The sequence below is a fragment of the Corticium candelabrum genome, chromosome 10, assembly GCF_963422355.1.
Source record: "Corticium candelabrum chromosome 10, ooCorCand1.1, whole genome shotgun sequence".
Lineage (NCBI taxonomy): Eukaryota > Metazoa > Porifera > Homoscleromorpha > Homosclerophorida > Plakinidae > Corticium > Corticium candelabrum.
The window spans coordinates 2,231,916-2,258,009 of NC_085094.1; the positions used below are offsets into that span (position 1 = coordinate 2,231,916).

Consider the following 26,094-nt stretch of genomic DNA (forward strand, 5'->3'; position numbering starts at 1 on the left):
ACGCAACAGACGCCTAACGGTCCGTTCCTTTTTATGTCATATGTTTAGAGCGTGTCTCTACTCCCGCCTAGCAGAAAGCCGGTAAGCGTGTGCCGATTCCTTCTTGACCACTGACGCAGGCGTGTCTCGACACTCGCATACTGTAAGGCTGCGGAGGCCACAGAGCAAGCGCACCGGTACAAACATGACGGGTAGCCCTTACAGCCACCTGGGCTTAAATTCCACTTCTTGCAAGTTGGGCGGTCTGCAAAATCGAGACCAACAGCGCGACCTGTACCTTCCGCCGATGACTGCTGAGGTGTGTGGTAAGGCTCGCTTTAATGAAAACCAGCTCTTTTGGGGAGTAATGCCGTGACAGGTGCCAGTGCGCACTCGTTTGACGTGTGGTCACCTTCGACGCAGTTCTCGCACGATGCCGCTGCTGATGCCAGCGCTGCCAGAAACGATGCGGCGTATAGCAACGGTAATGGCTGCCCCACCGTATTGCGGAGTTGGCTGCCGCTATCTTCCGGAAGAGCACGTCGTAGCTCCTTCAGCCGTCGCCTCGATGCCGCTGCGCCTCTCGCACGATCATGCGTAGGTAGGCCATCAAGTCGTGTATGCGATAAGAGTGAGCCTAGCCCACAATGGCGGTGTACGTTACGAAGCACTGCACCCATGTCATAAGGCTAGCGACCCGCCGAGGTTGCCATTGTCCACTGTCGTGATTAGACTCCCCGTCTGCAAGTCGCTCCAGCTCCATATTGTCAGGCAACAGCTCCGCCAGGTCGACGTAGTCCAGCGACTGGATGCGCCGGACAAAATTCCGGCATGGGCGAGAAGGCTTCACCGAATGAGAACCAGCAGGACGGCAATGCACCACAACCCGTTGAGACATCCAAGATAGGAGAGGAGAGTGAGGCTCCCGAATCTGCTGCCGTACGTACCCCTGCATCCATCAGTGCCACGTGCTTCAGTGCGTTGGGATCTGGCATGTCTCTTAGACCTAACACAGGGCTACTCCGTTGTCACCCGTATTCTGTATGCCAACAGCAGTGTCCATGTGTCCTAGACAACTGTAACGTGCGCTAAGTGTCGGTCGGCCTGTTGCCGCTCGAAACAACAAAGTGGCGTACTGCCTCTGTGCCCAACCGAAAAAATGGCCCGCTGCCGCTCCGATGAACAAGGTGGCTGGCTTGCTGCCTCGGTTTCGTTCCCCGCTTCTTGCGACTCCCGCGCCGTGGCTGCCCCGACCAACCAGTCACATAATACTACGAGACCCTATACGCAACGACGCGCACCACCAATTATGCCAACCACTTATCCTGCTTTGCATCATGACTTCCTCTCTCTCCAACCCTGTACTACATTGCTGTGTACACCAGTAGAAAGACGCAGGCCTGCTCTCTGGTCACGTTCCGCCTTGCTGTTTCTTTTTGCTGCCAACTGGCGGTGGCTCGCTGCCCCGATGCTCGCCAATACCTTCGCAGCCGTTCGTGCACAACGCCCGCGCTTTACAAAAACTCATGCCGCCCACACATTGGAGTAGGCCAACATCTTCCGCATTGTCGCACCTCTATTAGTTTTTGAGGACGCGGACAAAATTACCACTACCGGTGGCGAGCATGCAGATTTGTTGCGTGATACCTGCGCCCGTCAGCGTACGTACGCACGACGGCCACGGAAGTTATCTCATACCGCCTAGCTGCGCTATTGCCGAAAACATGCAAGTGTTCGAGCCTGTGCGAGTTCCAATGTACAGCCGGGACGCACGGAAACTGCTTGTAAGAACGTATCGATAGCGGGAAGAGTGCTCTCACCTGCTGAAGCAGAACCAGTAAGAGAGGCCGTTTCACCTACTCGAGTAGTGAGCGCGCTCACCACTTGTGCCGCCGCTTCCAGCATCGACTGCAAGCGTTCTTCGGTTAGCACGATGGCAGTGTCCTGGTCCACTGATTTGCTCGTTGTTCGTCATAAGCTCTACAATCTTGACCAAAAGAAGAACGTCCACGCCCGCGAACTGCAAAACGTGCTATGCTACGCATGACTCGCGGGAAGAAACCTCGCGCCACTACCGTCTACGCATGACACGCGGCAACACAAGACTTGTCCACCTTGGACTCCTGCGGCCGTTAACTCATCGCGCGCTGTCAAGGCAGAATCAACTATGTGTAACTTCGTTAAACATCGTCTATTGTGCTGTTTCATGCACATTACCATGGCTCTGGCTGGGAGATCACATGTAACTGGCACAATTCTGGCCTGGCATTGTTTGGTTCCTTCTGCAGTTTGAATTACAATGCCTAATACATGCACATAGAAATCATGCCACATTTGCATGTTGATGTTCATTCTTAATAATTAAAAACTAAGTAATTAAGCTGCAGTTTCATGCAAAGTTCATGTCTCATCAATGATCATGATTATTAACAGATTAACCTTCTCAGTTGTTAAACAGTTGAGCTGTTCCAAAACTGGTCCCAAAAAGCCTTGAACTGGCGGCTTCTGGGCTGGAACCAAAGACCACAAACAAGTGTATAATTGAGTGAGTATCTAATGCATCCATATAAAAATTAATTATTTATTGTTTGTACAAGTCTAAATTTATCGATATTTTGGAGGAAGTTCATTGATGGTGAGATACACTGGCCACAGTGAACCAGTCTGAGATGTCTTCAATACCCATACGCCGTCGGTATTCATAGTCATTGTCGCATTCCACGGTGAGTGGCAGTACCCTGACCTGAGAATTATCTGGTACATAGAACCACTACTAATGTCAGATACTTCACTTCTAGTTTCCAGAGATTTCAATAATAGGGCACAAAATGTAGGATCTAAAGTACAAATCAATCATCTACAAAATGCTACACAATGCATCAATACACAACATTAAATGAACCTTTAAGATGTTTGCCAAGAGCAGATACTATATTCAAACTAGAAGTTCAAATGATAATGCCTTAGCATTAACACAAACAGAGTTGGGTCATGATACAGCAGATTGGTCCAAAAGAGTTTCGCAGTTTGAGCAGACATAATATTTTGTGTACTGGTGTTGATGGTTTCCAGTAGGATTTGAGACGATAAAGTGATGTCATAGCAGAATGGCCTTCAGGAAAATGTGCACACATTAGCTCTATCAAATTTCCAGCAGCCTTCATTGACAGTTTGTGACGAGCTTAGTAAGCAAAGCTGTACTTTCATCCAGCGGTACAGGACAAACAGGAAAGTGTTCATCAGAAGCATCATTTTTCATACAATTTGACGTCTCAGTATTGTCACAGTCAGGCACATCGTCTCTTCCAGCCTCACTGCTAGAAATGAACTCAAAACAACTACTGGAGTCTTCCAAATCCTCACATAAATCATCTATTTCATTATTAAAAGTCGTTCTTTCAGAAACTTCAGTGTGGGATAGATCAGCCTCAGTTCAATCACTAAGTGGTTCATCAAAGTGGACATCGTCAAATGGGTCTGCTTCCTGCAAACCTTCAGAACCTGAATCAATGTGGCAAATCATCTTCACGAGAACTGTATGCTAACAAGCATCACTCATATCATATGATTTCAACACGCATATACAGTATGCTAACGTCAATCTTACCATCGTTTCGTTGCCCTTGGCCAGTTTGCCTAGATTTGCGTAGCGGTACCGGTGAAGTCAATTTTTCATTTATGAGAGTCTCAATCAACTCTAATCTGACACGTCTTGGCATACTATCTGTATTGCGAAGGTACTCCTTGTACAGACCTCTCTTCTTGCTTCCAGAACAGTGTAGTCGGCCATTGTGCCGAGTCATTTAAGGTCCAGTACTCTACATTCCCGTATATTTTAATTCCTTTCGTTGTAATCCTCTAGCAGATGGCATACCGTTAGCTATGCTATGACTTGTCACATTCTTTCAGGGCATGTGCTGGACCTTAGAGCTATCACCACGTGTGCATGCAGCAAGTTGACATGGCTGGAAAGAGAGCTAAGAAGCCGGCTTCGATTCTGGACGGATACGATTTAGATCCATGTCTCTACGAAAGTAAGTTCGCACAAATACACCCATTTTGGTCACTCGACATCTAGAATACGCGTCTGCGCGGACATGTCTATCTTTAGGTATTGAATCCAAAGTGTTTCCTAGTCTATAAGTTACAACATTTGACCTGCACATATCTTATTATATACTATTAGAGTCTACGTTGTGGTCAAGTGCCCTTTTTGATCGACAATGAGTGTTGGACAGGATCCTGCCATGCGTTGTCAAGAGATCAACCAACTGCACTTTCTACTGTACACGTCTGGTGCAGCCTAAGCACGCGCGCGCGCGTGTGTGCGTGCGTGCGTCCGTGTGTGTGTGTGTGTGTGTGTGTGTGTGTGTGTGTGTGTGTGTGTGTGTGTGTGTGTGTTTGTGTGTGTGTGTGTTTGTGTGTGTGTGTGTGTGTGTGTGTGTGTGTGTGTGTGTGTGTGTGTGTTTGTGTGTGTGTGTGTGTGTGTGTGTGTGTGTGTGTGTGTGTGTGTGTGTGTGTGTGTGTTTGTGTGGTGATCTCAAGAAATACAAGAAACAAAGAAATTCGCGGACTATTTTGAGAGAGCATATGCGAGTTGAAAGAATCAATCAGCCCTATAGCTGTGTTAGAGAACGGGTAGTGGTATAAATACAAACATGCATGTGGAAGAATTCCATCTTGTTCTAAAATATGTGCACCTCTATGAACGTGACTTGCAACAGTCCTCAAGCAGCAAGCTTCGTTTTTACACTCAATCTTCGCTATCACCGATGAGAGAGTCAGCACTCTACTGCCGATCAAGCGAAAACTAACGTCACGTGCGCTGTGTCAATAACTCTGCTAGCGTGCGCTAGGAAAATCGTTCTCTGTCGCTATAACAAGTTTTGACGAGAGCATCTGGGAAACAGACTGGTAAGGTTTTCTGTCTTAATAAATAATTGGTGTACGAAGATTGTTGCAGTATATATCTATTAGACCGCAAACTCACGCCGTTACGTGGGTTGGGTGGGTCGGACGGTAGTATTGAGTACAGGCAAATATTTGTGAGATCGTAATGCGGTAAAGCTATTGCTACTGCTTTTGTGCAAGTCTAGGTAGAACAAAAACATATCTGAAGTCTATAGGGATCGGTTACTCCCAGCTAGAGAGCGGCCATACGCGCGCGTAGCTCGATCCAGTTTTCAATTTGTCTATTCTACGGTTGCGAGCTGTGGCTTTTCGAAGTTTTCCGATTGCTGACTGGCGGCTTGTGGAGAACAACGTAGTTGGTGGGTCAGAGTCGTGGGTTCATGGGTCATGTTTCAGTTTCGGCCCCAGTGGGCGTGTCATGGTATCTAAAGAATGTACAGTATTGTCTTGTTGCACTACTGCCAGAGGCCCGGATATCCGAGCTAAGGGTAGTAGTCGTCCGACCTGCGACCGTATTTTTATAAATGGTTTGAGTTTGATCGCTCAAACTAGCAGCTAGATTGCTGATTTTTTACAGTTCATTTTATGGTGGTTTTTCTTTCACTTTCATGTACACGTGCTCTCATGAACGCGGGTCTAGATTGATTTATTGATTTTAGACTGGCTAAAACTTCGAGTGTTAAAAATTATTTAGCGGTTTTAATTTGCTCGGCTCAAGTATGGGAGAAATACGTTACTTTAGTTAATAACCTACGCAGAAATTTGTAATGGTTAATTGATTTTTTCTTGCTCAAGTAGATTTGCGCAATGGTCGATGAACAAGTGACACCTCAAGACATCAGTGACGTGTCTAACATAAACATAATACAAGCGAAGTGGCCACAACTGGCAGATACTCTTGACAATGTTACGTTTGATACGGGGAAAATAGCTGTTATTACTACAGACTCTTCTATGCCGTTCATGCAATTAAAGTCAATGTTTGAGATCTGGCTAAGCAAACATGCAAGTGAAGCTACTCGACGAATACTGATCAAAGCTCTGATTAAATGCGGCTGGACTCGTGAGGCTCGAAGTATATTTGGCGATATGGTGACACTCGCAGATAAACCGCCTGATCACGTGACATCAGAAGATTCTGGTAGGCATAGCTACAGCTTGATGAATTTACATAATAGAGATCGTTTAATTTGATGTTTTATTTTATATCCAGTTCCCGCTAGTAGTACCAGTGATCAGAAAACTATGGTGGCAGCTAAACCCATTTCGCCTACAGGTGAGCATTGATTTCATTGCCACTGCACTGCATGGCTATTGCACGCCTCCTTGAAAACAAAGTATAGTGTCAAACGTGCGAATTTGAGGCCAATATTTTGCAGTGTACATTTTCTAATTTGTGTGTGTGTGTGTGTGTGTGTGGTGTGTGTGTGTGTGTGTGTGTGTGTGTGTGTGTGTGTGTGTGTGTGTGTGTGTGTGTGTGTGTGTGTGTGTGTGTGTGTGTGTGTGTGTGTGTGTGTGTGTGTGTGTGTGTGTGTGTGTGTGTGTGTGTGTAGAAATTGTAGACCACAATGCTGCTTTCTAGCTCGAGGCACGAATGCGCTAGGGTAACACGCAAGCAGTAATACCTCTGGATGGAGGAACTGACCTCAGCCTCCCAGACCCGTGTAGCGCCGATTCAAAATCGCCCTCCACGGGTCTGGGATGGTACCGCTTCTTCTCAATATATTTCCGGTGGTCTATGAGTATTCAGTTTCATAAATACATACCTTTCCAATTACGGCTGTAATCAACGAAGACATCTCATGGTAGTGATGTGCAAAGAGTGCTGTACGCAAACGACGACTTGTAGTGCGCTCTTCACTCAAAATCACGTCCCTATACACGTTGTGGTTTGTATTGTGCGCCTGTCAACGGCAGTAACGACACCTTCTTAAAACCTAGCAGCAGAGCCTAATTTACGAACTATCCAGCTGCATGCTCAACTACTTCATGATCACATCTACTAGACAAAACCCCGGTTCACAGTACGACGCTGGCACAGCGTCCTGCGAGCATCCTGGACGCTGACAAGGATGCTCACACGAGCATCAGCGAAGACGCTGGCGCTGTACCATTCACAATATTGTGTCTGACGAGCGTCCATCGCACAAAGAACACATTGTGACAGTGGTCTGGCGCTGCAAAGTAACCACGTGTGTACAATGTACTCGCAACAGACATGAACGACGACGTTTTGCTTTTGTTGCGCTGCTGCGCCGTACAGTAGTCTCGATCAAGCGTTTTCTTTCATCCTTATGTCCTTTGACTGAACATGCCAAACGCAGGGAAAACCACGCACACTCAATGAAAACTTCCATCGACGAGTCAATGATCGATGCCATGGGAACGAATAGAATAACCCGGATAAGTCCAGTGACTGACTTGCGATTGGTTGAAACGGGGCAGGCGATGTCATCGGACGCTGGGTCACTTCCTGCTAGGACGCTCGATTAGAACTTTTCTCTATTCCAGCGTCGTGGACGCTCGCCTAGCATCGTGCGAGCGTCGTACCGCGGACGCTGACATGTTCACAGTGTGACGCTGACGCTCGCTCATCGTCAACGTCCAGGTCGCTCGCAGGACGCTCATGCCAGTGTCATACTGTGAACCGGGCTAAAGTCTCGCTGTGAATTTACGGCGAACGCTGCAAGTCATGTCGAATCCGCGACGAGTCACAGCTGATGCGCGCATTGCGAATTTTTATCACGAATTTGTGGCTACCCGCGGCGACTACCAGCGACTCGCAACGGGTTCGCGGTGATCAGACACATGCCGATCGCGTTTGCGGTTCCATTAGTAAATATAGTGTTTCATATCGTACGGTACATATTATAGTTTAAATAAGCACGTTTTGTGACATCTCTATCAAGAGTGCTACGCCCTAGCTGTTAGAGAAATGAATTCTACAGTATATAGAACGATGGATGCGTCGATCAAGCGATTCAATAATCTTCTAGCTAATGGGTTGATAACTCCAGAGCTGCATGATAAGAGTATCGCTGCAACTGAGTCATTTAAATGACACAAAGATGTGAGAGTCAAGATGGTTTACCAACTCGACGTACTAGTCCATGTCTGAAGCTACTCCAGATCAACCAGTGATTTGTAGCCACTCCATATATGAAGCCCAATCCAGCTCCACGTGTGAAACCTATATAGCTACCCTTGTTCCAGGAAGCCACAGATCACCATCAGGAGAGCCTTTCAGGTGGCCATCGCAGTTTATCAACTGCCCAAACTGCTAATTATTAAATTATGCTTGAGTTCTGCTATGACTTTCTCGACAAGTACGTCGACCGTCGCGACTTTGAGTTGATTCAGGTGAACATCGACGATATGTACATGGCTCTGGCCACAAAGACCTTAGACGAAGCGTTACGTCCAGAGATGATGGAGGACTTCCAGACCCATCGTCAAGAATGGTTGTCCTGGAACAGATGGAGCAACCATACACCCGGTCTCTTCAAACTAGAATTCGAAGGGTCACGAGCCATTGCCCTATGCAGCAAATGCTACTACGTAGATGATGGAGCCGCGCAGGGAAGTAAAACCTCTGCCAAGGGAATGAGCAAGAAGCACACCGACATCACCTGGTGGAGCTATGTCTCGACTCTCCAAGCTCGAACCAACCGTGCTTAAACTAGAGGCTTTCAAATGGTGGCCAGCTGCACAAAGACTTACCTGCAAGACAAACTAGGTCTCAGCGCATACTATGACAACAGCCGAGTTCAGCCCAATGCCATTCACACAGAACCCACATACTAACCAGTCAACCAATATTAAGCCAAAGATACTTGATATTCCCGACTAGCCAGCCTCTACGCACCCATTTTATAAGATGGTGTTGGAGTTGAGGTAAAGCAGTATGTAATACCTCCTCGATATCAGGAACGTCCAGGACGACCATGAGTCTGTGCGATAGCGACAGATGGATTAACATATCATCGACCGCCCGGAACTGCAGTTTGACGCATCGCTCAACTCTAGCAATTCTTTGGAGAGTTTATCGTGTATCTTTGAATACACAGACTCTAGAATCATCTCTAAATCATTACTATCTTCTGAAATTGCCATCTGCCCATAGCAAAGATATAGCCCTCCATTACCCACGCGGCGGGTCTGCAAAGCAACGGGTGCACATCCTCGCATATGGGAACCGATGCGTTAGCCATGACTGGTATACGGTATACTATGTATACTGTTATATTTAGGTGTAACACACGACCCCAATGACAGCGCGATAGCTCAGAGGGCAGCCTGCTTTTCACATCCGAACAAGGTCCCTGAAAATCGACTTTGAACCTTTTTATAGTACTTTCTTCATAACTTGTTCAGAATGGGAGGACACATATCGGTGACGAGGTCGTCCAGTTTGAGTTCAAAGAGCAGAATATCCTCATTAAACTCTTTTCCTCGAAGACACCATGTCAATTTTTTTCAACTCTTTTGATAGTTGCTGTAGGCAAATCGACAGGCCTCCACCTTCTTGGGATAATTCTTTCTCCTGGTCAGTGCGTGCAGAGTTACACCCAATCTGCTTACAGCAAGTGCAATGGAATTCACACAGACACTCACCCACGGCACCCACAACCCCAGCCCAGACGCGGTCATATGAAGCGCCAAGTCTTTGTGTTTGAAGGATCTAAACGATTTTCTCTAACACCAACATCTGTTGTGGTAGGTGAGGTACAGGTGGGTGAGCATGCGGATGTCATTCTCTGACAGATTGCCGTCGACGTTGTATATCGACTCTGTAACTTAAAACAACTAGGACCTACACCGATCTACAATAAATCCTACCAAAAAGATCCAAACCATAGTTGACTCTTCTCTATGGCTTGAGGTTGTATAGCTGTACTAGAGGATAATGATAAGAGAACCGACGATGGGGCCTCCATACCCTCACCTGTGATCAGACCTATGGACTTTGGCGTTGCACCCAATGATGTGCTATATGCAATTATGGAAGCTAGCGCTAGTGGTACTCGTCGACGTAAGTATCTAGAACCTTGTTTTTTAGATGGAAAGGAGGTAACACAAGATAGCTCGAGAAGACCCTAGATACTGTTTGATCAAAAATGATCGTAGAGTAGGATATATACCTTGGAAAGCAATGGCAGTGCACTATTGAACAATAGAACGCAAACAAAAATTTTTTATAAGGTAATAGACAAAAGATAGAGGAACTATGGAGGACGGTGCATACGATGCAATCCTTTGATAATCCGCGTAGGACCTTGCATGATATGTGTTGCAGAGTTCCCGAAAGACGTACGCAGCACCTTACCAGAGAGGACGCGTAGACTGCCCAACGCTCGACCGTGCGGTATATTGTAAACGCAATCTTAATCAACTTCCACTCGCGACCGCTACCCAGTCAAATCTATCTCAATCAGAATCAATACCGCTTCTTATACTACCCTAGCTCAGTCAAACACAATACCGGTCCAATGCCGGATCACAAACACCGACGTATATGTCACATGTCTCTACATCACACAACTCCCTCCTGTAGACAAGATTTGCTTTCAGCACGTCTTTGTACTTACGTAGTAGACATCGACGTCATCCCATGCGGCTGAGAAAATCAGCCTTATTCTCCATCCCCTTTACCATTTCTATCTTCATGTGGTAATTCTGTAAATATGGCGCCCAACGCATCACTCGATTGTTCAGAAATCTTGCTTGCTTGATGTATGTTAGAGGCTGGTGGTCTGTTTGAAGGACAAATTCTCTTCCATACAAAACTTTTCTTAATTTCTTCACACTCCAGACGATCGCCAAACATTCTCAATCGTTGAGAAGCGTTTCTCCCTTTCAGTTAGCTTGTTGCTGATGTAGGTGACTGGAAACAGCTTGCCCCCATGTTGCTGTATGAGCACAGCCCCGATGCCTATCTCAGAAGCGTCTGTCTGCAAGAAGAATGGCTTGCTATGATCCGGAAGGTGAAGAATTGGGTGACTTGTTCTCACGGCCTTCATTGTCGTGTAGGCCTTCTCCTGAGCATCACCCCAGATTACTTGGTTGGGTTGTCCCTTCCTAGTAGCATCAGTGAACGGTACAGCTATAGCTGCGTAATTTGGGACAAATTTACGGTAGTACCCGGTCAGGCCAAGAAATGACCGCACATCTTTCTTAGTCAATGGCCTACTGGCATTTCTCACCTTTCGAAGGTTCTCTTCAAGTGGTGCACTTGTTCCGCAACCGACTTGATGACCCACAAAAGTTGTTTCTGCCCCAATAACAGTCTTTAGACGGTCTGACTGTAAATTTGGCCTTAGCCAGTCGTCTCCACAGCTCTCGGAGCGTCGCCACATGACAATCCCACGTAGTTGTATGAACTAAATTGTCATTGACATAATTCTCTACGCTTTCCATTCCTCTCAACAATTTCCTGATAGCTGTGGTCAACGTTACCCCTGAGTTCACCATGCCGAATGGCATACGAAGAAACTCACACACCCCATCTGGTGTGGAAAAAGCCGTTTTATGGATTTCGCCACGTGGCACAGGTACTTGCCAGTAACCCATACTGAGATCAATCTTTGTGAAGAAACGGTCATTCCTGAGATTTTGGATGAGGTCCACAATCGGAGTCATGGGCTCCACGTCCCACGCTGTCACCTTATTCTATTTTCAATAGTCAACACAGATTCGTTTAGTACCATCTTTCTTCCTCACGACAACGACAGGCGATGAAAATGGGAAATGAAATTTCTGTATTATCTTCAGTTGTAGCATTTTGCTGATGTCTCCCTTGAGTGACTCTCTAATGCTATATGGCACTGCATATGGCTTGGTCCTGATTGGTTCAGTAGTAGTCAGACTTATCCGATGCTGGATAACGTCAGTTTCCCCTGGTCTGTCGGTAAAGACCTGCTGGAACTTTGTCAAAATGTCTCGGACCTGACCCCTTTGCTCTTTGGTTAAGTTCTCCCCAATGATGACATCCTCCCATGATTCATCAGCCTGGCAAGCACCGAGATCTAGTAGCTCGCTGTCGTCAATCGCATCGTCGGAACCACATGACTCGTCATCCTCAATGATGGCTGAACAGACCCTCTCCAAAACAGCACCACCTACCATCATCGGGTTTCTGTTGACAGCCTCAACCACCTCTCCATCCTTGGCTCTCTCCTGATACTTTTTGAGCAAATTAGTGTGATAGTTTTGCTCTTCCATCTGACGTTGATTCGATAATCGTTGACACAACGCTTCGCCTCGACTTGGTATGGGCCCTTTCACTGCTTGATCAGCTTGTTTCTGTCCGTAGGGCATACCAGTAGCACCTTGTTCTCTACCTCAAGACTCCTTTCCTTGGCCTTGCGGTTATAGTAACGCTTCTGTCTAACTTGAACCTGACCTAGCTCTTCTCAGGAAACCGATTCTTCCCGTATTGTTCTTTGAAAAATGTCACAAGACTGACAAAATGTCGACACATCAGTGTGTATGGCTGGCCAATAAAAGTTGTTGAGTATCCTGTCAACTGTCCTCCGGATGCTCAAGTGTCCCCCCATTATTGAGTCGTGCGCAAGCTCCATCACCTGCTTTCGTAATTGCTCCGGTACCACCACCTGCCGAACTGGCTTGCCATTGTTGACATGGGGATGTATGAACACTCGACACAGAACTCGATCTTTGACTTGGAACTTAACTTCTTATAGACCCTTCTTCTTGATCTCGGTCTTCTTGTAATACTTCTGTAACGAGACATCCTCACCTTGCATTTCCACAATCTTGTTTCGGTCGATCTCGAGCCAATTTTCCACTGGTCGTACGTTGAGAGGTGTCGCATCACCTGCTCTCTTCGCGCTGGATCTTGTCGTCACGACGTTGGCCATATGCCACTCAGCATCCGGGTCGTCTGCTGCCCTTGCGCCTGGGACGTTACCAACTATCACATCATACACAGCATCAGGTGGGCATAGTGCCGAGACATCTCCCGTCAAGTACGGTCATTCGATGTGAACAGTGGCCATTGGTACTCTACGAATAGTATTGTCCACCATTTGCATCAATCCATAGCGCCCGGTATATTGGGTATCAAGAATAAACTTCTGCTTCACTATCACCCCACTGCACCCGGTATCTCTCCAAACACGCACCCCTGAGGTACCAATCCTCCCTTCTGACACTGGCATACACTGACCATTCACTGACAATTCCTCACTCACAGCACTGCTTATCAGCGGAACCTTCTTACCATTTGCTAGAAGTAGGCATCCATCATCATTTGATTCTTCCAGGTCAACCGTTGACACACCATGGGCTTCGGTAGCAGAGTACAGGCGATCATTGTTTTGCACTACGCAGTTGGACTTTACCGTAGTATTTCCAGGCCTGGGATTGCTCCGGCAGTTCGTTGCCTCATGGCCTGCCTTACCACACCTGAAACAGTTCCATTTGGTTTTGTATCTGCAGTCAATGGCTTTATGACCATATCTGCCACAAACAAAGCACTGGATACCTGGTGGCTTAACTGATTTTACCTCGCCTTTACGATGCGTAGCTGATCCACTGTCTAGACTGACTTCTCCAGTTGCGCGAAGTTGAGTCACGTGAAGTTGTCTGTTGCGCGCCGTTAGAAATCGGTCCGCGACTTCGGTCACCTCCTCCAAGCTCTTGAGTGGCTTCTCTCGCATAAATGCAGCTAAGTCTTGAGGGCAAGCTTCAAGGAACTGCTCTCTCACGAACAAGTCATACACCTGTGCCGGCAGCGTGTCGTCGACTTCAGCCAGACTCATCCACTTCTTCACGTAGTTCAGCAAACGCACGATGAACTGCGGCGGACTCTCGTCCCTTACCGGTCTCTCCTGCCGAAATTTCAGTCTGTAGCCTTCATCAGTCAAATTGTGCCTTTTAAGCAACGCCTGCTTCAGTTGCTTGTAATCGTTGGCGGCGCTATTCGGCGATCTCGAATAAACATCAAGCGCTCTGCCCGTCAACAGTGCGCTCAAGTAGAACGCCCATTCTTTTCCTTCCATCCACTATTGGTAGCAAACCTCTCAAACCGTCGTAAATAGTTATCTAACTCGTCCGTACCATCTGCGAATACAGGAAGCTTCTGTACCTTGGGATTTGGTCCTTGGGCGCTGCCCTCGCTTATTCTAACTGCATGCGCGCTCGCCCCTCTAATTCGAGTTGCTTCATCTCGATCTCGTGTCTTCCCGTGCTTCTTCTCTATACTCGTCTTCTTCGTGCTTCCTTCTTGACGCTGGAGTTCATCGCAGTCACGTCGCCGCTCCTCGCGTTTGAGTTAGCGTTGTTCGCGTTCAATCGCCTGTTTCACAAACTTCGCTAAGTTCTTACCTTTCAGGCCAAGCTTCTCGCTGGCGTCAATAAGAGGATCCATTCGACCACCCACTCACGGCTACTCGCGGCTACGATCCTCTGGAATGACCTCGCAGTCTCTTCTGTTCCTCCTCGATTTGCTGGTGGCTCTTCTTGCTGGGACTCACTCTCCCCGACCGGCCCCCAAATGTTGCAGAGTTCCCGAAATACGGACGCAGCACCTTACGAGAGAGGACGCGTAGACTGCCCAACGGTCGACCCTGCTGTATATTGTAAACGCAATCTTAATCAACTTCCACTCGCTACCGCTACCCAGTCGAATCTAACTCAATCAGAATCAATACCACTTCTTATACTACCCTAGGTCAATCAAACACAATACCGGTCCAATAACCAATCACAATCACCGATGTATATGTCACATGTCTGTAGGTCACAATATGTATGAACCACCTGTTGGGTTCGATGAGATATTTCCACCATCAGGTGGGTATACACGCGAAGGTCTATATAGGGATAAGGTATAGAACGTTGGACCAACATGTGCCCTAACCGCCCCGTTGTTTTAACAATGAAAATCTTGCTAGCGCAAGAGATAATGTAACGCAAAAAGTCTCTGTCCTCTGGCCAGACACTTACCCGTTGTACCCGAAACCGACAATTCATATTGTATAGTGAAATATGGCGTCAATACTGGATACGGTGATTTCTCAGGCCATCCTTCCTGCACATATTTTACTACATCTTGCAATCCTTCGCCTTCCTCAGATTCTCTCTCTAATTCCACTTGTGAAACTGTTTTGTCACTCACTGTAACTAGCATCTGAATCATTTCGCTGTTCTCGAACTGATCGACTGCCGGCTTCCTGGATGTAGAATGATCTTCTGGTAGCTTGACTCGAGATAAGAAATCCGCCACCTGATTGTATCTTCCTGGTCGATATTCAACAGCAAAGTCATATCTATACAGCTTATCTGTCCACTCATATAGCCGTAATGGTCGATGACCAGAGCCATTAGCTGACAAAAGCGTAGTTAGTGTTTGATGATCTGTACACAATATAAAGTTTCGACCATATAAGTAGATGTGCCACCGTTCACATGCCCACATACACGCTAAGGCTTCGCGTTCTTCCACACCATATTTTTTCTCTGCTTCACTCAACGCCCGAGAGGTGAATGCCACAGGTCGTTCCATACTGTCTTGAATTGGCGACAATACCGCTCCTAAGGCGTTACCTGATGCATCACATGTCACATAGATAGGCATATCAATGTCAAAATGTGCTAATGTCGGTGCAGATGTAACCAACTCTTTTAGCTTCTCAAATGCTGCTTGGCATTCTTTCGACCAATTCCACTCACCTTGCTTGAGTAACTTTCTCAATGGAGTGGTCACCTCCGCATAGCTTGGAATGAAACGTAAATAGTAGTGTGTTGCTCCAAGAAATGATGCTAGTTCTGTCACATTACTAGGCTGTGTAACTTGTTGTATTGCCTCTACATTTGACTTCAACGGTGTTATGCCTTGAGCCGATACGCTATATCCCAGGAATTCGACTTCCCTTGCTGCTATGACACACTTCTCTTCATTCGATGTTAAGTTACGCTCTGATAAGCGTTGCAAGACCTTGTCTAGATAACAATCATGAGCTTCGATCGTACACCATGGACCAAAATACGTCTATAAACACAGCAAGAACCGTTTAACCCTGATTGGGAGGGGGAGGGGGAGGGGGAGGGGAGAGGGAGGGGGAGAGGGAGGGGGAGAGGGAGGGGGAGGGGGAGGGGGAGGGGGAGAGGGAGGGGGAGGGGGAGAGGGAGGGGGAGAGGGAGAGGGAGGGGGAGGGGGAGAGGGAGGGGGAGAGGGAGAGGGAGAGGGAGAGGGAGAGAGAGAGAGAGAGAGAGAGAGAGAGAGAGAGAGAGAGAGAGAGGGAGAGAGATGAATGGATCTTCTTGGGTAATCAGTGGGATGCTGCCACTATTTACATTTCGTTCCTCTGGCTGCTTGGGAAGAGATTCATTTTATTGCATGGAATAAGATTTATTCACAGAGCGAACTCGATCTTGAGTTTGATTCACGTTATCTGAAGCTGTAAGGTCCAATGTGAATCGATCAGCAGTCTAGGTAGCTTAGACTAGGGATGCACTAGGCGCTGCTCTATTACTGTGCTAGGCTACGAGAGCACTACGATCGGGAAGGTCGTGTACGATTCGGGAACATTTGGGCCTGGCATCGAGTACACGGTGTTGACTATATATAACTTTCGCTCTCTTAGAGTCTCTTAGAGAGCTCGAGGAAGTCCTCTTTCCCAGAGAGGTTGGCAAATACGTAGAGCTTGCGTTGGGACAGGATAACCAGCATTGAAAGGAAACAAGTAGAGTACGAATGGAAGGTCAAGTCGGTTGCAAGACATTCCGTGTGACACATGAGAATAACTATTAGACTAATCGTATTAGTAGCCTGAGGGTTGGTGACATACGAGCTAATTTGATCATTTAATAGCATAAACGGTAGGCGGGATGATCCCAGACTCTGTCCGGCGTTGTCCTGTTATACGAGAACCGGGCACGACGGTGCGAGAGGGTCTGGTACGAGGCTAGCGATCGGCAAGGGAAGGGAGTTAGTGACTAAGGGTAAAGATTTGGCGATCGACAAGGGAAAAGAGTTGACAAAGAAAGCTGTCGACAAGGCAATCACCAAGGCTACATCAGCCGCCCACAATGTCTTGCAACCCACCAGCGAGAAGTGGAGCATACTGCCCCTAGTCCCATCTGTCGAACAGTATGAAAATATGAAATTGCCGACATTCAATGTACAGTTCAAGAAAGTCTTGCACGAGCGCGCCTAGCAACTCGTCGACGACCAATCTCGTGCTATCTTGAGCAACGTTATTGTGGGTATAGTGGCAAGAGGCGGAAGACCGTGATTGGTAATTGTGTCAAACGATTGATGGGAATTTTTATGTAATCTATAATATATGTGATGGAAACGACCAAGATTGTATCACCTTACTTTCAAGTGTTTGAGAGTCCCATCGCGGACTGCTCGATCACCGAGTTTGAATACATCTTCACAACAGGGCCAGTAATATGCATGGACAAGGACGGAGAGCACAAAATGGTCTCGAGATCTGGGCGAATATTTTGTTCTTCGTAAAGTGCAGCTCGAAGTCAGAAGCAAGCTTGTCAAAAGGACGGACGGAAGCACTTTACCCAGCCAATATTGTCATCACACACTTGTCAACAATGGTTGGTTGCTCTTTCGATCGATCCAATACCAAATCGACGGTCACATCGTCGAACACATGAATCAGTACTTACCACAAGCCAGCACGATCACAAACTTGGTACAATTCTCGGACGAATACGGTAGAAGCACGCGATCAACATGTTCTGGTATCGCGACGCTGCCACCGGAGGTGTCGAGGTTAAAGAGTTCGATGTGACAGAAGCCGCGTTACCAGCGACAGGCAATGTGGATGATGCCACAGCAGTAAATGGAGCTAACATTTGAGCTCTAGACTTTGAAATAAACTCCGAAATTTCAAATACAATTTGAAATTCCCAAGTACAATTTGGGATTCCGTAGCCGCCAGTTGATCACCACCGGCAACAAAATGGTCACCATGTTACTACCCTTGAATACCGTTTTGGGATCTCATCGCGATATCGACACGGTGATGTTGGGAGTGAAACACGCCTACGACGATAGAAAGAAATTCATCCGCAAATTACCTCCATGGTTTTGCCAATGTCGCCGACGGTAAATTCAAGATCGAACATTTGACCATTTGAATGCCCAAGGATCGACCGGCATTGCGCGTGCAAGCAAAATTGGAAGCTTTGTTCGTATCAGGTGCGTGACGTAGTCTCTACTTTGAACAGATGAGAGTCTATAGAAGTCAGTTCGGAGCCGCCGAATTGAGTCCTACATGGAGAGTCACAAGCGTTCCCAGCGAGCAACTCCCTCGACACGTTTTTGTAGCATTCCCAGCTCCCGAACGGGATGGGAAACAGGATAAGAACAACCAAGGCTAGTCTTTGACCATCGTAAACTGACAAGGTTTTGAGTGTACGAGTCGATCAAAAGCAGACAGTACCCGGAAAGAGACCCAGGCGGAATTCACCACCGCCTCAAGAAATTGCTTCAGAGCGTTCATATGCTATTTTAAGAAGCGCTCCATAACTTAAATTAAGATGGCTGTTGCTAAGAGACTATGATAAGTTAATGGGCGATGTGAGAAATGTAGTTTTGAAGGACTTTCAAGGTGAATCAGATTTTATAAAGTCAGCGCCCTTATTTATTGACAAAGTCTTGCAACCCACCAGCGAGAAAGTGGAGCAAATTGCCCATAGCCCCCTCTCTTGAACAGTATGAAAATATGAAATTGTCGACCTTCAATCCACAGGTCAAGAAAGTCTTGCACGAGCGCGCCAAGCAACTCGTCGACGACCAATCTCGTGCTATCTTGAGCAACGTTATTGCGCGTATTGGCAAGAGGCAGAAAACCGTGGTGGGTATTTGTGTCAAACGATTGAGGCGAATTTTTATGTAATCTATAGTAAAGTGATGGAAACGACCAAGATCGCATCACCTTACTTTCAAGTGTTTGAGAGTTCCATCGAGGACGACTCGATCACCAAGTTTGAATACATCTTCACAGCGATGCCAGTAATATGCATGGACAAGGACGGAGAACACAAAATAGAATCTCGAGATCTGGACGAACATGGAACATACGGGACCTTGCAGAGTTGCAAGTGTAAGTCACAGTGATGGCGAGCTATGGCATAATTTCCTTGGGCAAGAAATTAGACACAATGGGTTCTCTTGACTCACAATTATAAATGAGTACCCTGTCTTTGACTTGGGTGGCAATGGCCACCGACTGCGACAAAGTCCGTCAACCACTGGGGTCCTAGTGGGACTTCAGGTGCCCAAACCACAGTTGGTGTCGCAGTCGGTGCTCCTGCAAGTACCTGGCCAGGCTCCAGGAGATTGCTTAGCATGGCTCATAGCTCCTGCTTAGTGCACGGGGAACCCAGTAATCTAATTGGGGGCATCACTGTGTAACGGCAGCTCCTTATCAATTTGCCATTTGTGTGTGTGTGTGTGTGTGTGTGTGTGTGTGTGTGTGTGTGTGTGTGTGTGTGTGTGTGTGTGTGTGTGTGTGTGTGTGTGTGTGTGTGTGTGTGTGTGTGTGTGTGTGTGTGTGTGGTGTGTGTGTGTGTGTGTGTGTGTGTGTGTGTGTGTGTGTGTGTGTGTGTGTGTGTGTGTGTGTGTGTGTGTGTGTGTGTGTGTGTGTGTGTGTGTGTGTGTGTGTGTGTGTGTGTGTGTGTGTGTGTGTGTGTGTGTGTGTGTGTGTGTGTGTGTGTGTGTGTGTGTGTGTGTGTGTGTGTGTGTGTGTGTGTGTGTGTGTGTGTGTGTGTGTGTGTGTGTGTGTGTGTGTGTGTGTGTGTGTGTGTGTGTGTGTGTGTGTGTGTGTGTGTGTGTGTGTGTGTGTGTGTGTGTGTGTGTGTGTGTGTGTGTGTGTGTGTGTGTGTGTGTGTGTGTGTGTGTGTGTGTGTGTGTGTGTGTGTGTGTGTGTGTGTGTGTGTGTGTGTGTGTGTGTGTGTGTGTGTGTGTGTGTGTGTGTGTGTGTGTGTGTGTGTGTGTGTGTGTGTGTGTGTGTGTGTGTGTGTGTGTGTGTGTGTGTGTGTGTGTGTGTGTGTGTGTGTGTGTGTGTGTGTGTGTGTGTGTGTGTGTGTGTGTGTGTGTGTGTGTGTGTGTGTGTGTGTGTGTGTGTGTGTGTGTGTGTGTGTGTGTGTGTGTGTGTGTGTGTGTGTGTGTGTGTGTGTGTGTGTGTGTGTGTGTGTGTGTGTGTGTGTGTGTGTGTGTGTGTGTGTGTGTGTGTGTGTGTGTGTGTGTGTGTGTGTGTGTGTGTGTGTGTGTGTGTGTGTGTGTGTGTGTGTGTGTGTGTGTGTGTGTGTGTGTGTGTGTGTGTGTGTGTGTGTGTGTGTGTGTGTGTGTGTGTGTGTGTGTGTGTGTGTGTGTGTGTGTGTGTGTGTGTGTGTGTGTGTGTGTGTGTGTGTGTGTGTGTGTGTGTGTGTGTGTGTGTGTGTGTGTGTGTGTGTGTGTGTGTGTGTGTGTGTGTGTGTGTGTGTGTGTGTGTGTGTGTGTGTGTGTGTGTGTGTGTGTGTGTGTGTGTGTGTGTGTGTGTGTGTGTGTGTGTGTGTGTGTGTGTGTGTGTGTGTGTGTGTGTGTGTGTGTGTGTGTGTGTGTGTGTGTGTGTGTGTGTGTGTGTGTGTGTGTGTGTGTGTGTGTGTGTGTGTGTGTGTGTGTGTGTGTGTGTGTGTGTGTGTGTGTGTGTGTGTGTGTGTGTGTGTGTGTGTGTGTGTGTGTGTGTGTGTGTGTGTGTGTGTGTGTGTGTGTGTGTGTGTGTGTGTGTGTGTGTGTGTGTGTGTGTGTGTGTGTGTGTGTGTGTGTGTGTGTGTGTGTGTGTGTGTGTGTGTGTGTGTGTGTGTGTGTGTGTGTGTGTGTGTGTGTGTGTGTGTGTGTGTGTGTGTGTGTGTGTGTGTGTGTGTGTGTGTGTGTGTGTGTGTGTGTGTGTGTGTGTGTGTGTGTGTGTGTGTGTGTGTGTGTGTGTGTGTGTGTGTGTGTGTGTGTGTGTGTGTGTGTGTGTGTGTGTGTGTGTGTGTGTGTGTGTGTGTGTGTGTGTGTGTGTGTGTGTGTGTGTGTGTGTGTGTGTGTGTGTGTGTGTGTGTGTGTGTGTGTGTGTGTGTGTGTGTGTGTGTGTGTGTGTGTGTGTGTGTGTGTGTGTGTGTGTGTGTGTGTGTGTGTGTGTGTGTGTGTGTGTGTGTGTGTGTGTGTGTGTGTGTGTGTGTGTGTGTGTGTGTGTGTGTGTGTGTGTGTGTGTGTGTGTGTGTGTGTGTGTGTGTGTGTGTGTGTGTGTGTGTGTGTGTGTGTGTGTGTGTGTGTGTGTGTGTGTGTGTGTGTGTGTGTGTGTGTGTGTGTGTGTGTGTGTGTGTGTGTGTGTGTGTGTGTGTGTGTGTGTGTGTGTGTGTGTGTGTGTGTGTGTGTGTGTGTGTGTGTGTGTGTGTGTGTGTGTGTGTGTGTGTGTGTGTGTGTGTGTGTGTGTGTGTGTGTGTGTGTGTGTGTGTGTGTGTGTGTGTGTGTGTGTGTGTGTGTGTGTGTGTGTGTGTGTGTGTGTGTGTGTGTGTGTGTGTGTGTGTGTGTGTGTGTGTGTGTGTGTGTGTGTGTGTGTGTGTGTGTGTGTGTGTGTGTGTGTGTGTGTGTGTGTGTGTGTGTGTGTGTGTGTGTGTGTGTGTGTGTGTGTGTGTGTGTGTGTGTGTGTGTGTGTGTGTGTGTGTGTGTGTGTGTGTGTGTGTGTGTGTGTGTGTGTGTGTGTGTGTGTGTGTGTGTGTGTGTGTGTGTGTGTGTGTGTGTGTGTGTGTGTGTGTGTGTGTGTGTGTGTGTGTGTGTGTGTGTGTGTGTGTGTGTGTGTGTGTGTGTGTGTGTGTGTGTGTGTGTGTGTGTGTGTGTGTGTGTGTGTGTGTGTGTGTGTGTGTGTGTGTGTGTGTGTGTGTGTGTGTGTGTGTGTGTGTGTGTGTGTGTGTGTGTGTGTGTGTGTGTGTGTGTGTGTGTGTGTGTGTGTGTGTGTGTGTGTGTGTGTGTGTGTGTGTGTGTGTGTGTGTGTGTGTGTGTGTGTGTGTGTGTGTGTGTGTGTGTGTGTGTGTGTGTGTGTGTGTGTGTGTGTGTATTTCCAGATAACTGTCATCAATAAAAGTAGACAATTGGAGTTTGGCATTGCAAGCGTGTGTTCTACTATCTCATTGTTCAATAATTATTTTCTTGTTAATTTCAACAATCTGCTCGTTAAACGTAACGATATTGTTGTAGCTTCAAATTCTTCTGTTGTTGACCGTTTGGATCCTGAAGGAAAAGCTTTTTTTGATCAAGCATGCAAAAAAGGCAAAGTGCCAGGCAACAAGGTGTTAATTGACATCATGGGGGAGGAAGATGCGGGCAAGTCATGCCTTGAAGCTTCAATGACAGACAAACCATTTGTTGAAGGTCAGGAGAGCACAGAGGGAGTAAAGGTGAAGATGATGATCTCACAAGCAGTTGGACACGGCACCGACTGGAAGGAATTGAAAAGTGAAGAGGAAAGACAAGCGCATCTCAGCAAGCTGTTTGCAAGAGAATTTGTTGTTCATATAACAAAGCCAGGCGAGCAAGAGCAGAGCCCACAAGCTAGTTCTACAGAATCTGATTTGAAGGCAAATGTGAATGCGAAAGCTAGCGGTTTGAAGTCAATGTATGCTGAATCCGAGAGTCATCTACTAGGACACGAGGATTTCAAACTTGCTAAAGAAATGGATCGAGATGTAAGTGCGGCCATTGATCTCATGGAGAAGAATAAGGAGGAGATGCGCAAATGTGAAGAAATGCTCAGTGTGACGATAATGGACAGAGGAGGTCAAGATCAATTCCTCTCCACACACGCTGCACTTATGGCTGATAACGAGTTTCAATCTACAGCTTGTTTTGTTGTTATCGATGGTTCCAAGCCACTGGATGAGAAGGTGACCACATCCAAGTTTCGTCGTGCAGATGGAACTTTTATTGAGAAACCACGAGATGTTGTTACCACAAGAGCCGACGTCATACGCCACTGCTTTACTGTCCTCTCTGCTGCCTTTCCTGCTGGCAGAAGACGCAATAGATTTTTTGGCAAGGGGCGTGTCAAAAGGGCACCAGCAACATTCATGTTTGCTTCTAGAAAGGATGAAGCAAAAAGTAAAAGTTTCATGGCCAGACAAGAGCAAATACTGCAAGAAATCATCGCTGAAGAGAAGTTTGGTGATCACATTGTGCCCTTTAGTAAAGATCCTTATCAGGTGTTGTTCCATGTTGACAACAAAATGTCAGGAACAAGCAATCCTGATTCAACGATTGTCCTCATCAAGAAAATGATCGTTGAAATGGCTCATGCATACTGGAATGAAGAAAAGAAGATTCCATTACCATGGGCCATGCTGGATAAGGGTCTAGGTTTGTTGAGAATGAGAAAGCACAAAGTTCTTGATCTGTACGACGTCTGCCAATTAGCTGCCAGGGTGTGTGATATCTCATCAGATGAGGAATGCAGGCAAGCACTGCGATATCTTTGCAGCCATGGAAGCATTGGATTCTATCACAATGTTGTCGGGCTCAATAAGAAGGTGCTTCCCAACATTCAGTGGGTTGCTGATGTGTTGGCCATCTTTGTCACAGTTCTGGATCGCTCAAGAATTCCTCTTGAGTTGTGGAATGATCTCAAGAAGCTTCATCAAGAAGGAATCATGTCATGGAGTCTTGCCAGATATCTGATGGAGAAGGCAGGAGTAGAAGAAGCAAACTATGCTGTGATCCTTACTCTTCTGCAGCTGTTTAATATCATTTCAGGGGCGTACTTGGCTGCTCGTTCAATTGCTCCAGATGTCAAAGTTCAACAAGGTCAGGACTTTTTTGTTCCCTCAATGGTCATCAAAGAAGTCGTCAAGACGCCTTTTGCCTACCAATCAGCATTCTGCTCTTCTACATCTCCTCCATCATTGTTCTTTATTCCCAGAGGTTTCAATGCTTTTATCAAGCCTTTATTTTACCGTCTTGTGGCCAGCATGGTCAGCAAGTACAGAGACGGCCCACAGCTCAGTAGAAACCAGGTGATACTTCATCTTCACAAGGATGTGGATCTGGAATTGGTCTACACTGTAAAGGCTGTCATTGTTACCGTCTACTGTCCATCGAGATTGAGTCACAGGAAACTACCTGCAGATGAAGTGCTCCGTCCACTGTGTGATGGTGTGCGAGTGACTCTAATAGAACAACTCACACAAGCGAAGGCACGAGGAATGGTTGGCTTTCAGTTTGAGGTCTGCATTCATGCTGCAGTTGATGAAGCTCCACTGGAATATGATCCAAACCAACTGGCTTCATTGGATGAATATCCAGTAAATGATATTCTGCTGGACAAAGAGCGTGAAAGCATTGATCCTCCTGCTAAACTTGATTTGTGGTTTGATAATACGTTTACTAGTCATACTGTTGAAGGTACCACATATAGCAGTCTAATCAGTTTGGTAGATTGACTTGTTTTTATTGTCTTTTTCACAGTTGTTGCTGACAGTGCTTATGACCCAGATGTGATTCTGTCTGCTGTATTACAGCAGGGTCATGATCGTTGGCTCTCTGTTGGTTTGAAGTTGGGATTTACAATGTGCAAAGTCAATGAGAATACAAATACTTTCTCTCGTGGTGCTGACAAGTTGAAGGCCTTATTTGAAGCGAAAGCACAAGAAGTAGGACCAGATGAAGCAGCCAAACAACTTCTAGCAGCATGTCATTGTATTCCGCAGCCAATTATTACAGCAGTAAAGGATCAACTGGCAGGTGAGCGCCTAAGTTATATTGATAAGCCTTTTATGAAGTGAGTTTGCTTAATTAAGAGTCTGCACATGTACTGTAGTATTGTAATGAAATGAAATAAGACCTTGATCAGTCTAAATACCGTATTCTCTTGACAATTATTCTAGGTATTTTTAATCAGGAAATTAAATGGAAAGAGGGGGTTATTGGAGAAAGATTGAATTATTATTAGGGGAATTAATTTTAGAGATATTGATAGTCTTGTTTTATGACAGCTTTAAGTGACTAAATTAATCATGCTATGTTGCTTTGTAAAATCGGTAGCGGCAGGTTGAGTCTTTATATCGTACAATTTGTATCATCTTTACCAAGTCCTGATTAGGAACAGTCTTGTGGTTACAGTGATAACATATTTTTAGTATAATTTGAACATGAGACCTATGGCCTGCGGAGATGTATTAGAATAAGGAAATTATCTTGGAGAGGGAATTCAGGCCAAGTACTATTTTGGGGAAATGCGTTATTTAAACTTACTTGAAATACTTAAATGGAAACCAGAATGCTACTGTGCATGAAAGACTTATAAATATCTAGTAAGTATCTGAGGTGAATATCCTGTATATATAGCACTAAGGGAACGAAAAAGACATCTTTCACACATTATTCATGATTAAAGGTTCTTTTTATATTTACTGAATATATTAGTAATATTATCTTGAACGTCTGAGGATGCATCTTGTTTGCAAATGTTAATATAAATGATGTAAGAGATCAACACAGTTTTATATAGATGATATAGTTTAATTGAATAGAAATTTGTTTAGTAATTTCCATCGATTTCTGTAGTTTCAGGTGTTACAGTAGCAAGTCATCCTCAATCTGTTTCTGCAGAAATACAGCAGAGGGCTGACTGCAAATTGAGTGGAAGGCGTCTGGTTGATGTAGCACATGAAATTTCTAGTTATTGGGTGGAATTTGCAGCATTTCTTGCTCCAAACAAGTTTAAATCATCAACAGTCAGTGTAATACAACAGCAAAACAGATTATTGTTTTCGCAAGCTCATCGAATGCTGGATGATTGGACCGATGATCTGGACAGAGGAGCTTCATGTCGTTTAATTATTGAAACATTCCTGAGAATGGACAAGAAAGCTCAAGCGATTTTGTTATTTGATGCAGACTTGATAGAGTACGTTAGAACGGTCATTCAGTAGACAACGTGTGCCTGCAAGACATCAGAGTGTTTTTGGATTTGACGCTTGTAGCTACAGAAGTTTGTACAGTATAGTTACTGCATGGATGCACGTCTTGAATAAAGATATCAAACTCGTAATTTAGTTGTGATGACAGTAACTCAAATGTGATCATGACGGAGCATCAAGAAAGACAGAGTTACTTATAAATTTTACGTGAATATTTCACTTACAGAGCAGTGGAGTAAACACAGCTAACCTTCTGTAGTTCAACAAAATTGCGTTTGA

The 26,094-nt window shown here is 46.2% G+C and overlaps 2 protein-coding genes and 1 long non-coding RNA gene across 3 annotated transcripts; 2 read left to right on the forward strand and 1 right to left on the reverse strand.

The window, feature by feature from the left end:
* Positions 1-2,267: 2,267 nt before the first annotated feature.
* On the reverse strand, positions 2,268-3,733 carry LOC134186148 (uncharacterized). The gene is made up of 3 exons (XR_009970910.1): positions 3,587-3,733; positions 2,882-3,520; positions 2,268-2,816 (listed from the first exon to the last, which is right to left on the reverse strand). It is a non-coding gene; the product is annotated as an uncharacterized LOC134186148 (long non-coding RNA).
* A 1,052-nt stretch (positions 3,734-4,785) lies between these two features.
* Positions 4,786-6,224, forward strand: LOC134186170 (uncharacterized). The gene is made up of 3 exons (XM_062654089.1): positions 4,786-4,893; positions 5,689-6,031; positions 6,104-6,224. Exons 2-3 carry the CDS (start codon positions 5,698-5,700, stop codon positions 6,175-6,177), a joined length of 408 nt encoding a protein of 135 aa, XP_062510073.1. The 5' UTR covers positions 4,786-4,893; positions 5,689-5,697; the 3' UTR covers positions 6,178-6,224.
* A 15,806-nt stretch (positions 6,225-22,030) lies between these two features.
* LOC134185667 (uncharacterized) lies at positions 22,031-26,094 on the forward strand. The gene is made up of 3 exons (XM_062653509.1): positions 22,031-24,298; positions 24,362-24,637; positions 25,460-26,094. The coding sequence occupies exons 1-3, from the start codon at positions 22,210-22,212 to the stop codon at positions 25,825-25,827; spliced, it is 2,733 nt and encodes a 910-aa protein (XP_062509493.1). The 5' UTR covers positions 22,031-22,209; the 3' UTR covers positions 25,828-26,094.